This window comes from Oryza glaberrima, chromosome 1 (assembly GCF_000147395.1).
Source record: "Oryza glaberrima chromosome 1, OglaRS2, whole genome shotgun sequence".
NCBI lineage: Eukaryota > Viridiplantae > Streptophyta > Magnoliopsida > Poales > Poaceae > Oryza > Oryza glaberrima.
The window spans coordinates 30,020,690-30,033,025 of NC_068326.1; the positions used below are offsets into that span (position 1 = coordinate 30,020,690).

The 12,336-nt window shown below is 46.5% G+C and overlaps 2 protein-coding genes across 2 annotated transcripts; one reads left to right on the forward strand and one right to left on the reverse strand.

Moving 5' to 3' along the window:
• Positions 1 to 5,958: 5,958 nt before the first annotated feature.
• Positions 5,959 to 10,019, forward strand: LOC127753336 (signal recognition particle 54 kDa protein 2). Its single transcript, XM_052278819.1, has 9 exons — positions 5,959 to 6,419; positions 6,501 to 6,600; positions 7,612 to 7,765; positions 7,844 to 7,994; positions 8,080 to 8,228; positions 8,712 to 8,812; positions 8,885 to 9,042; positions 9,183 to 9,297; positions 9,367 to 10,019. The coding sequence occupies exons 1-9, from the start codon at positions 6,189 to 6,191 to the stop codon at positions 9,696 to 9,698; spliced, it is 1,491 nt and encodes a 496-aa protein (XP_052134779.1). The 5' UTR covers positions 5,959 to 6,188; the 3' UTR covers positions 9,699 to 10,019.
• A 106-nt stretch (positions 10,020 to 10,125) lies between these two features.
• On the reverse strand, positions 10,126 to 11,908 carry LOC127753348 (homocysteine S-methyltransferase 4-like). Its single transcript, XM_052278829.1, has 5 exons — positions 11,573 to 11,908; positions 11,427 to 11,483; positions 11,112 to 11,332; positions 10,623 to 11,028; positions 10,126 to 10,509 (listed from the first exon to the last, which is right to left on the reverse strand). The coding sequence occupies exons 1-5, from the start codon at positions 11,753 to 11,755 to the stop codon at positions 10,309 to 10,311; spliced, it is 1,068 nt and encodes a 355-aa protein (XP_052134789.1). The 5' UTR covers positions 11,756 to 11,908; the 3' UTR covers positions 10,126 to 10,308.
• Between the last annotated feature and the right edge of the window lie 428 nt (positions 11,909 to 12,336).

Below are 12,336 nucleotides of genomic sequence, written 5' to 3' on the forward strand. Positions count from 1 at the left end.
ATCTGTCATTTGTGTGCTTAGACGCTCGGATTTTCCGTTGTTAAATCTGTCTCTAATCTCTACTTAATTGTTTTGACGTGATTCTTCTTCTCTTAACGATGACTACCTTGAGCACTGATCTTCCTCGTCCTTCAATCGTTTGAGCACTTCAACTGTAAATCAAAGAGGGTCTCTTGTGAGCTGAGCTGAGTTGGGTTCTTTTTTAAACACAGTATAAACGGAGACGATTATAAGGTGCTCGCACTTACCTCTATGTGAGAACCCGTGTCTAAGTCTAGAACTTGAACATATGTGTGTTGGATCTATCATAAGAAACTTAATCAAGAGTTACACTCACTTTGCTAAGTTAATTCATTTGAATTTGAGCTGAGCGAATATATCTTGTCTATTTGGAGCATATAGGGATCGATTTATGAGAAGGAAGAAATAAAGGGATTCGTTTTCTTATGCTAATGTATGATGAAACGAAAATTATTTTATATAATATGATAGAATGGTATGGGAATTATGTTTGGATAATTGGATCTATCGTCGTAAATGAAAATTTTAGAGTAAAAAGACCACCTAAACCGTACTCCTAGCTAGCTTCTTACGAATACGTCCAAATGATAATCAGCCTAACCGAGCTGACCCTTGACGATCCTTCGTTATCCACTTCATGGATGATTGCGGCCACCTTCACAAGTCCATCACTGCCTTTACGCCCTACTCCTTTTCCCCTCTGGAACCTCTCTGGTAGTCCTAAATTGAACCAATAGATAGGGTGACCCTATTGTAATTTACTAATTTGGTTTGGTTGGACAAACCGTTTGTGTGAATAAAGAAAGAAAAAGGAGTGCCCAGCTTTTACTATGTGACTGGAATTTTCGAGAACTTCAGTCATTTTTTTCCTCCTGAATGACAATCTAATACTCCCTCCCTCCCATTTTAAATACAACCATAAGTTTACGTGCTTGACTTTAATCGTCCATCTAATTTAATTTTTTTTATAATTAGTATTTTTGTTGTTATGAGATGATAAAACATGAATAATACTTTGCTTGTGACTTACTCCCTCCGTTTCACATTATAAGACTTTCTAGCATTGCCCACATTCATATAGATGTTAGTAACATCTATATGAATGTGGGCAATGCTAGAAAGTCTTATAATGTGAAACAGAGGAAGTATGTTTTTATTTTTTTTCAAATAAGACAAATAATCAAAATTAGGCGCGGAAAACTATGGCTGCACTTATAATAGGACAGAGGGAGTAGTTCTTATCACTCCCTTTATTACTTATTTAAACAAAGTCTCTTTTTTAAAATTGTTGATGTCGAGGGAAGTCCCTCGATAGCGGGAGGTCGTGAGACCCCCCCTTTCGTGAGTTTGGCCGGGGGAAGGAGCTCGCCTCTTAGAGATCACGTATCCGCCCCTAGGGCTACTAGTTAGCTTGCACACAATCGAATTATACAGGTTCGGACCGCTGAGAAGCGTAATACCCTACTCCTGTGTTTGGGATTATGGTTGAGTGTTACAAGGGTTCCTCAACTCCGGAGAGCACTCTCGCTCTTCTTCTCCTAGAGTTCAAGCCTACTGAGAGTCATCCCCTCTTTCGGTGGGCAAGGTCCTCCTTTTATATCTCAAGAGGATACCACATGCACCGCCTCTACCTACTTTTCTTTCGGATGGGGACCCACCCTATCCTGACCGGGCTCGACCCGTGCCTTCGCCCGGAAGCCAAGCCACAGCTTGCCCTTGAGTGGGGCCAGCGTCGTCCCTCGCCTGACATGGGGGACAACCCTGTCATTCCCCCATTAATGAGTGAAGACTTGTGGTGGCCGCCGTCCGAATGACCCTCTGATGGGACGGGTTATACCTACCTCCACTCCGCCGGAAGCAGACGCGACGTGGGAGCACGGTTGTCGGTCTAGTCAGACGTGACCGGTGTCAGGTCGGTCATAGACCGGTCATTCTTGACTATGGCGCGTCAGATTAGCACGCCGCACGTCTGCCTCACTGCATTAAATGCGACAGAGGGCAGTTGGGGCGTTGCGCATATTAATGGAAGCTCAGCCTGGGCCCCCTCCTCACTTACTCCTCCCGCCAAATGGCAGCTGGGCGAGGGCCTCGGGGCGAAGCAGTGCAAGGGCCCGAGGGGCATGACGTGGCACCCCGAGGCCCCGACCCCCTCTCCCGGTCGCTCCAGCGGTTCACGGGCTGCGGGGGCAGGACCAGGCTGTAGGGACACGCGGCAAGATAGGAAGGTAGATTCCCCACACTTCGTATACCCCGGACCCATATCTCCGGCAGTTGAATAATAATTATTTTCTAACACAAACATGAAATGAACATGCAATTCATGAAATTACATGATTCAAACTTAGATAAATTCAGCGCAAAACTATATATAATAACAAAACTACAGTTAATTGCATAGCATCGCATATTTGGGTTGGCAATGTGCAAATTTAGGTAACTAAAGAGTTACAAACTTTTAGTCGTATGAAATCTAGCAAAACCAAAGGAAAAAGGATCTATACATTCGTAGAACATGATGACTGCCAAAATGGTTCCTGATTGAAGGTGGGCATTTTCTGGGACCACCTATACAACACGTGACAGAAAATCTCATCCCCTAGCTTGTATTTTTTATTCTAAGATTCATGCATTCTCTAAACTTGAACTCTATTTCACATCCTCATGTTCCCACGACTACGCCGCCAGTCCCTATCAATTGATTGAGTTCGCTTCCTCCGCCCGATCCCCCGCGGTCAAGCCTCGCCAATGTCGGAAAGGAGCCAACCGTGCCGGGAAGGCCCGCCATACCTTCCCCTCCCCCCTTCCTCCTCATCCCTTTTCAACTCTTCTCCTCCTCCTCCTCCTCCTCCTCCTCCTCCTGAAGCTAGTGGTGGCGCCCCGTGCTACCTTCTTCCTTGTCTTCGGAGGCTCCCCGCCACCGGAGGCGCCACGGTCTCCCTCGCTTGTTAACCAATCACTTTGCTTTGCCTCCACCGCCTACTGTCGACCCCGCGGCTTCGGTGTCGTCGCCGCATCGTTCCCCGTCCGTTCTACTGCCCTTCACTGCATTGTCGCCTCCCATAACCATCCTTCTAAGGTGGCAAACTCCTCCTCCACCCTTCCACTTTGACCCCAACTTGAGACATAATTCGTCAGGTTGCTGCCATCTTGCCTGAGTTGGTGGAGAAGAAGTGTAGCGCGAAACGCAGCACGGATCTAAAGGTGGTGGATTTGATTGAAATCCACCCGAAATTTCTGCCTTTTTTCGGACGGTGTGAACCTTTTTGGTTCGAACGATGTAGCCTTTTTTCAACTATGCAATATTTCGTACAAATATGTGATTGTATTTTTGGCAAAATAGCGTAACATGTGCCAAAACACACTAAAAAACAGAGAAAACCATAATCCGACAAAATGTACTCCATCTGAGTTGATAATACTTGTATTTTGGACAAGAGCATGGTCTCCAAAAAACAACTTTGATTATTATTTTCCATTATAATATGTGTAAAAGTGTTAACAAATATATGATTTTATTAAAGTACGTTTTAGGACTAATCTATACATGTAGTGACCATATTTGAAAGACAAATATTTTAAAAATGATTCATAATCAAAGATTCTAAAGTTTGACCTAACCCTTGTCTAAAACGATAAGTATTATCAGCACGAAGGGAGTAGTATGCTTATGATGTAATGGCTTGTCTCGGTTCAATTATGCATTACAATTAGATTTGGTCTTTATATCAGAGTCAATAGGTGATATTTTGATACTCCTTTCATATTAGTCCGGCCTATCTAAGTTTGAGACATTTATCTCACGAACTAATGGTCCAATCTGTACAAAACCACATGAATTTTGAGATATGGTACATAAACCAAAGTATTATGATCATAAAGTTTCACAAGACCACACTATTAATCATTTTAACTGTGATGTTGTCGGAGGGTGAACTCCACTAGCGGGGGACAGTGAGGCCCCCCTTTGTTGGTTCGGCCGGGGGTAGCAGCGGGTGAGATTCGAGGACTCGGTGAGAAAGGCAGTCTAGAGGGGGTCGAACCCCCCGAGAACGATGAGACAAAAGGAGTTTATATAGGTTCAAGCCGCTGAAAAACGTAATACCCTACTCCTGTGCTTAGCTGATTGTGTGAGAAATTACAATATCTCCTTATTGGAGTAGAAGGTGTTGATGATGATGGGCAGAGGACTTCTCTAAAAAAAAGGGCTCATCCTCTCCCTAGATAGGCTTGGACCTCCTTTTATATCTTAAGGGGTTACCACATGGGCCTACCTAGCCTATCCAGGGAGGATAATCTCATTAAATGCATGTCTCGTTGCTTGCCTTGGAAGTCTCTTGCACGCCTTGCCATGGCGTGGGGCCCGTCAAATTTATCTGGCTGACACGGGGGACACGCATGTTATTCGGTATTTAATGAGTGAAGACTTTTGGATCCTCACTTGCGTCGGGAAACGTAAACCCTACCCTGACCGGGTTAGGCAAACCGTCTTCGGCTGTGATGAGAGGCTAAGCAACCTCTCATCATCGCGACGTGACAGGGGATGTCAGATGGCACACCGCCTGACATGCAACCAGTGCGCAGGCGCACTACCTTGGCTACATCGGTCATTCGACCGGTCACAATCCGGCCAGGCGCACCATGTGCCGCATTTAATGCAGCGTGGTGCGCTCGCTCACACTGCCTTAAATGCGGTTAGGTGGGCGCTGCCCTACACACGCGGCACCGCGCGAAGGGGGTCGGAGGAGCCCGACCCCCAGACTTGGAGGGGGCGGCCGTCGCCCTGCCTCGGGCCCGACCCCCCTCGGGGAGAGGGCCACGTGGCTACCGGGGGCAGCCTCCTCCCTATGGTTCTGATACCCCCGGAACCATATCACTGACAGATGTACCACTGTTTTATAAATTCTAAAATGAGTAAAGTCCATCACCGGTCCCTAAACTTGTACCGCTGTGTCATCCCGGTCCCTAAACTCGCAAATCGACCGTTCAGGTCCTCAAACTTGTTCGACTGTGTCATCCCGGTCCCTAAACTTGCAGATCACTCATTTAGGTCCTCCAACTTGTTCGGTTGTGTCACCCCGGTCTCTAAACTTGGATTTAAATATCATCTGGTCAGATAGGACGGTCTAAAGACTTTATATTTAATAATAATTTATAACTTTTTCATGTGAACTCTAATGAAGACAAACTTTATATCAAACTTGTAGCTCTCGACGCGATCTACAACTTTGTAGTTGAATTTTTTTTATTTTAAGTCATTTTTTGTCCCAAAATGTAATTTTAAAATTAAAATTTCAAAATCTATAAACATATAACAATATTTTGGGACCCTAAACAGTTTTAATTCATAAACTTTTCAACTACAAAGTTGTAGGTCGCGTCGAGGGCTACATTTTTGATATAAAGTTTGTCTTCATTAGAGTTCACATGAAAAAGTTATGAATTATTTGTTGATATAAAGTTTTTAGACCGTCCTGTTTAGGGACCGAGATGATACAACTGAACAAGTTGGAGAACCTAAACGAGTGATCTGCAAGTTTAGGGACCGGGATGACACAGTCGAACAAGTTTGAGGATCTGAACGGTCGATTTGCGAGTTTCGGGACCGGGATGACACAACGGTACAAGTTTAGGGACCGGTGATGGATTTTACTCTTCTAAAATCATTGCTTAAATTTATGAATTTGTTATCAATCACATAAATATTACATCTGTTTTTAAATTTTTTATCTATAAGTATATCAGAATGGTTAACGGTGTGGTTTTGTAAAACTTTAGGATGATAATATCTGAGATTATGCGTCGCGTGCTAAAATTAATGTGGTTTTGCGTAATTTGCATTATATATAATATGTAGTGTTTTATGAAAATTATTATTATTCTTTTGAAAAAAAGAATAGTGTTACACACACGCGTACTCCGTGCCTTCCCGTCGGAGGAATCCCCGGTATTCAACCGAGTCGCCCCCCATCTGAGGATTACCACCACCTCCACGGTTCCACCTCCGCGGCGGCGTAATCCATCCAACTCGCAATAGATATACAGTCCCCCCAATCGACGGAACCCTAATTCTCTCCCGCACGCGCGTCGGCGATCCGAGGGGAAGTAGGGTTTGGAGGAGGAGGAGGGGAGACCACCGGAGGTAGGCGAATCCCCCAAGGCCGGGCAAGATGGTGCTCGCGCAGCTCGGCGGGAGCATCTCCCGCGCGCTGGCGCAGATGAGCAACGCCACCGTGATCGACGAGAAGGTGCTCAGCGACTGCCTCAACGAGATCTCGCGCGCGCTCCTGCAGTCCGACGTCCAGTTCAAGATGGTCCGCGATATGCAGTCCAACATCAAGCGCATCGTCAACCTCGAGACGCTCGCCGCCGGGACCAACAAGCGGCGCATCATCCAGCAGGTGAGCCCCCCTGCCCCCTTCGCATCGGTGTAATTTGCGGGTAATTTGCAGCATCTTGTTGACTGATGGTTTGATGGTTAGGCCGTCTTCACGGAGCTCTGCAACATGTTGGATCCCGGGAAGCCTTCCTTCACTCCCAAGAAGGGGAAACCTTGCGTGGTCATGTTCGTTGGTTTGCAAGGTCAGTCTAGCTGTTGCTGAGTTATGCCCCAATTAATTACTTCTGCTGCTTTCTCTTTTATGATAATTTCGGTTTATTACATCTGTACAAGGTAAGAATGTAGAAAGTAGAATTGTCCTATCTATCACGACTTTTTATTAGACACTTTCTGAATCACCATGATCTTAAGCTGAATTTGAGAACTTTGCCTCAGCGAATGATTCTGAAAGGGAACTTGATAAATTAGTTCAAGCAGAAGGATGTGATAGTATTAACTATTAAGTGGTTTCTCTTCTGATTTTATTGCCAGGCAGAATAAATAAAAATGAATTGGTCACACAAGTATGGTTATCCTAACCATTCATGTGCATGGTCCAGTTAATGGCTAGTGTTAGCATGACTGTTGCAAGGATGCTGCAAGTTTTGTTTTTCTTATTTTAGTTTCATGTTCTTCTGTTTAGTCAAAAAGCAGAGCAGCTGAATAAATCATGCACGTATCGAGTAGTTTGTCCAACAGCTTTATTTATTGGAGTACTTTAGTTTTCCTTTTTAAGAACCGTGGGTTCCTATTGTGGTCTTGTAGTTAGGCTTATCATGTGTGACATGGTTTATCTGTTGGATCATCCCATTCAGAAGCAATGAATCATCTAAGTATTTTATATTATTAAGTAATCCTAAATTGGGTCTTGCACGAAGACATTCATTTAGTTTTTTTCCTTATCTGGGCTTGTGTATGATGCATCATGAACAGATATACTCTATCACTTTTTTACTCTTTTTTTTTTTTTTTGCAATTGGACACTATAACCAGAATTTTTTATGGCTTCCCGATGGATGGATCTGTTGCAAATATGTGCAAAATCGCAAGTTTTGTCATTCTTGTCAAACTACCTGGCTTAGCAGTGAACCCTGTTGTTTGCTTTAGCCACAAAGACCAATGTTCTGTTCTGTTTGGCTTTTATCTTCTGCTTTTTAGATTCATTAATAGAATTGCAATATTCCATTCCCATGACAAGCACCGTGTCCATGCAGGTTCTGGTAAAACTACTACTTGTACCAAATATGCATATTATCATCAGCGCAAGGGATTTAAGCCAGCACTTGTTTGTGCTGATACATTTAGGGCTGGTGCTTTTGATCAGTTAAAACAGAATGCAACAAAGGCCAAGATTCCTTTTTACGGAAGGTGCTATATTTTGTCTACCTTTAACTATTGTTTAACCTTATGTATTCTTTTCCCCCCTTAATGGGTGTCTTGTTGCAGCTACATGGAGTCTGATCCAGTGAAAATTGCTGTTGAGGGTGTGGAGAGGTTCAAGAAAGAAAACTGTGATCTCATCATTGTAGATACGAGTGGAAGGCACAAACAAGAAGCAGCCCTTTTTGAAGAAATGCGCCAAGTTTCAGAAGCGACGGTAATATAGTCAAAATTTTGAAGTACTTCGAGAAACACCCTGATTATAGTGAAAAACTAAAACACATTTTTGTGCTTCTCTGCAGAAACCAGATCTGGTAATATTTGTGATGGACAGTAGTATCGGTCAGGCTGCATTTGATCAGGCACAAGCATTTAAGCAAAGTGTTTCTGTTGGTGCTGTGATTGTCACTAAAATGGATGGCCATGCGAAAGGAGGTGGCGCACTTAGCGCGTTAGTATTCTCTTCTTTCCCTTGCGATAGCGTATTTGTTCTATTCTCTTTCCCACTTCATGAGTACTGTTTCCATATAATCTGAAAGAGATCTTGTGTGAACTTTGGGTCATATTTAAAACAAGAACTCTTATAGAGCCCTGTTTTATTCTAGATAACCATATAGTGTCAAGTCAACCATGAAGTTTAGTTCAGTTAATGCAAATTTTATTTTAAGTACCTGAGCTTGGTGAAATCATGATATTGTGGCATTTAGATGTGGTATCCGCAAAACAGTTTCATCATATTGTATGTGCTTCAGGATAGCATACTTTAAAAGTTCAAAGTGCAGAGATCCTGTGTGCACGACACTTTCTCTGTTCATGTAGTCATTTCCTTTTGTGAAAAATGCCTTATTTAGGGTTGATACTGTGAATGAATACCTATTAACATTTCAGAATCTGTTAATGACTTATCATATCTGACACCCTTGTTTCTTTACAGGGTTGCAGCAACAAAAAGTCCAGTGATATTTATTGGAACAGGAGAACACATCGATGAGTTTGAAGTTTTTGATGTGAAACCATTTGTCAGTCGTCTTTTAGGTCAGTGAAAATACTACGTGTCCCATGTTGCTGAGTGTTTCTTATGGTTAACCTTTGTAGTGTAATTGACAGGCATGGGAGACTGGTCGGGGTTTATGGACAAGATTCATGAAGTAGTACCCACTGATCAACAACCTGAGCTTTTGCAGAAGCTGTCTGAAGGAACCTTCACTCTGAGACTTATGTATGAGCAGTTCCAGAACATCTTGAAAATGGGTCCTATTGGCCAGGTTAGCAACATCTTTTACTTGCGGTGAAATGAAACGTACAGCTCATGATGTCTGTTTACTTGTTTAATTGACATGCCCAGGGTTCATTTCTTTTAAGATTATCACAGCACGCTTTTAAATCTGGATTGGTGTGTTTGCAGGTTTTCTCAATGTTGCCTGGATTTAGTTCTGAATTGATGCCAAAGGGACATGAGAAGGAAAGCCAGGCTAAGATTAAACGGTACATGACGATGATGGATTCCATGACAGATGGAGGTGAGTGTGTGGTTGATGATTTCCCCCTGTATACTTATTTATTATGCTGATGTCAAAATTTTATCTCAGAGCTTGACAGCACAAATCCTAAATTGATGACTGAATCGCGTATTCTTCGGATTGCTCGGGGATCTGGCCGACCTGTCAGAGATGTTGTCGACATGCTCGAAGAGTACAAGCGGCTTGCTAAAATCTGGAGCAAGATGAAAGGGCTCAAGATACCAAAGAAAGGAGAAATGAGTGCACTGTCCCGCAACATGAACGTTCAGCACATGAGCAAAGTTCTCCCGCCGCAGATGCTGAAGCAGATAGGCGGCATGAGTGGCCTGCAATCTTTGATGAAACAAATGGGCTCAAAAGAAATGGGTGGCATGTTTGGAGGCATGGGTGGTGATAAGTAAACAGATCCTGATTGCATTTGACAAATCGTCAGAGATATGGCTGTAGACAGATTGTTCACCAGGGTGCTAAATGAGAGTTTTGAAGATGAAACTGACTGCTGCAATTATGTTACCAGATGAGGATACACATGCACCCCGATGTAAAATTTGTTTATCATGCACAGGCAAATCGTAGCTCCCCAAAGTTCTTACCGAGATTTTATTTATAGAATCTGTTTGGGAAGAATTACCGAATCCGCGTTTTGTTTTGTTTCCTGCGTGCTACTCAGACGTGTAAGCACCCTAAATAAAATCAACGAAGTTTTGGGCCTCTTTTTAGCTGATTCAATGATCCGTGATTCAAGTCCAAGCCAATAGGATCAGTAGCCATAGACAAGCCCATTAGAGATGAAACATTGAGGCGGGTCAATTTATTTTTCGTTACAAGATGTGAAAGATTGTGTTCCTCCTGGACCGAGAAGGCGAGAAGGTGGTGAAAATCGAATAAACTGCACGAACCGAACCATTTTATTTCCATTTTCCATTGATTGGAAGCATGGATACACACACAAAACTGCGCGCTCAACCAGACAACCACGAGACTCGATGATCGACGACAAGGCAGGAACAACTAGAGCACGGCCACTGCAGGGAAATCGTCGCGATCGCCGTCACCACCCACGGCGTCATCCGATTCACGCAGCGCCCACGAGATGGCCCTCACCGTGGCCGGGCTCGTCCTGCAGCAACCCCCGACGAGGGCGGCGCCCGCCTGCCTCCACTTGCCGACGCACGACACGAAGTCCGTCTCCGACGCGCCGCCCTCCGACTCCTGCACCATTGCATTTGCATCACGTAACGCGTGTATCGTACGACCAATCGATCGAAAGAACACGTACAGTACAAACCAAAACAAGTTGTACAAAATCAACGGTGTGCACTGACCACCCATTCTTTATTCTCGGCCACGTAGGTCTCCCCGCTGTTGGGGTACACGACGACCGGCTTGCTCGTCACCTTCCTGATGGAGAGGATCAGGCCGTGCACCAGCCTGGGGGCGGTGCAGTTCACCCCGACGGCGCCGACCCTCGCGCAAGCGTCGGCCACGGCGGCGCACTCCGTGATGGGGTCGCCGCTCGCCGCGCTGTGTCCGTCCTTGGAGGTGAAGGAGAACCACGCCGGGATCCTCACGTCGTTCTCCTCCAGGAGCTCGGCGTACGCCTGCGCCTCCAGCTTGTTCGGGATCGTCTCGAACGCGATGAGATCGGGCCCCGCGTCGGCGAGCACCTGCAGCCTCCTCCGGTGGAAGCTCTTGAGCGTCTCCTTGGTCACCGATATGCCGTAGTCGCCGCTGCACACAGCACACGTAATCGAACTAAACAACTATAAGTATATAGCCAGGGATCAACGACTGATCGATCGGGGCGTGCGTACGTGTACTCGGAGCCGTCGGCGAGATAGGCGCCGTAGCTGCCGATGGAGGCGGCCACGAGCACGGGCCGGCGCGGCGAGGAGCGGTGGTTGGCGTAGGGGCCCTTGGACCAGCCCTCGGCGAAGATGGCGCGCGCCTCCTGCGCGATGTGGACGCTCCGACGAAGCAGCGCCTCGCTCCGCTCACGCGACAGGCCTCTCGCCTGGAACCCCTGTATCGTCGCCTGCATGCGAAAATGAGACCGTATATACGACACCGAGATTATAGCCGACGTTAGACGCCATATACTATTACTATATCAACAGCTTGTCAAACACCTGGTAAGACGCCGAGGTTATGATGTTGGCGCCGGTGTCGAGGTAGTCCAAATGCACCTGCAGCGCTTAATTGCACGAAGCCGTCAGAACAACTCGGAGTTATGTTATGGAGAAAGTGAAGGACCACGCATCGTGTGTTGGGTGACCTTGCGGATGAGGTGAGGGGCGGAGACGAGGCAGCTGGCGCTCCAGAGCTCGTCATGCAGGTCCGCGCCGTGCGCCTCCAGCTCCGTGGCCAGCCCGCCGTCCACCACCGCGCACCCTCCCGCTTCCCGCACGAACCGCCGCAGCGCGCCCGCCGCGCCGTCCACGTCGCCCCCGCGACCCATTTCGCGGTTCCTCGATCACAACAGTAATCGCACCGCACGTACGTGGACCAGTCGGCCTACATACACCGTCACGGCGTCACCGATCGATCGACCGCCAAACCGACTGACGGAGCAGAGCAGGGGGATAATTAATGGAGGGATCTCTGGGCGCGTTCTTGTCCATATATACACAACACTAGCAAAATGCCCAACCTTTATTATGGGCAGAAGAAAAAGAAATCATCATATGTTGCACTCGCTCGACTCCACCAGTAGCGGCCCTACACCTCGATCGCCCGCGCCTTGGTAATCCCGACGCCGCTGGAAACGCGCGGCGGGCATGCGTGAAGCGTGATGCGTGGTGGCACCGCAGCACGGCACGTACGCGGGCACGGCAGCAGCACGCGACGTCGTCGCGACCCCCGTAGCCCGTAGCGTCAGGTGCTCGAAGTTGAACGGGAGTAGACTCGGGGGCTGTTTGGGAGAGAGGGACTGGCTTAAAAAAAAAATCCCTCTCTCCCAAACACCCTATCAGTAGAGAGGCACCAGCTTCCAGAGCACGCGTGACGCGCCGCATCAACGAGGCGCGAGGGCCTCCGACC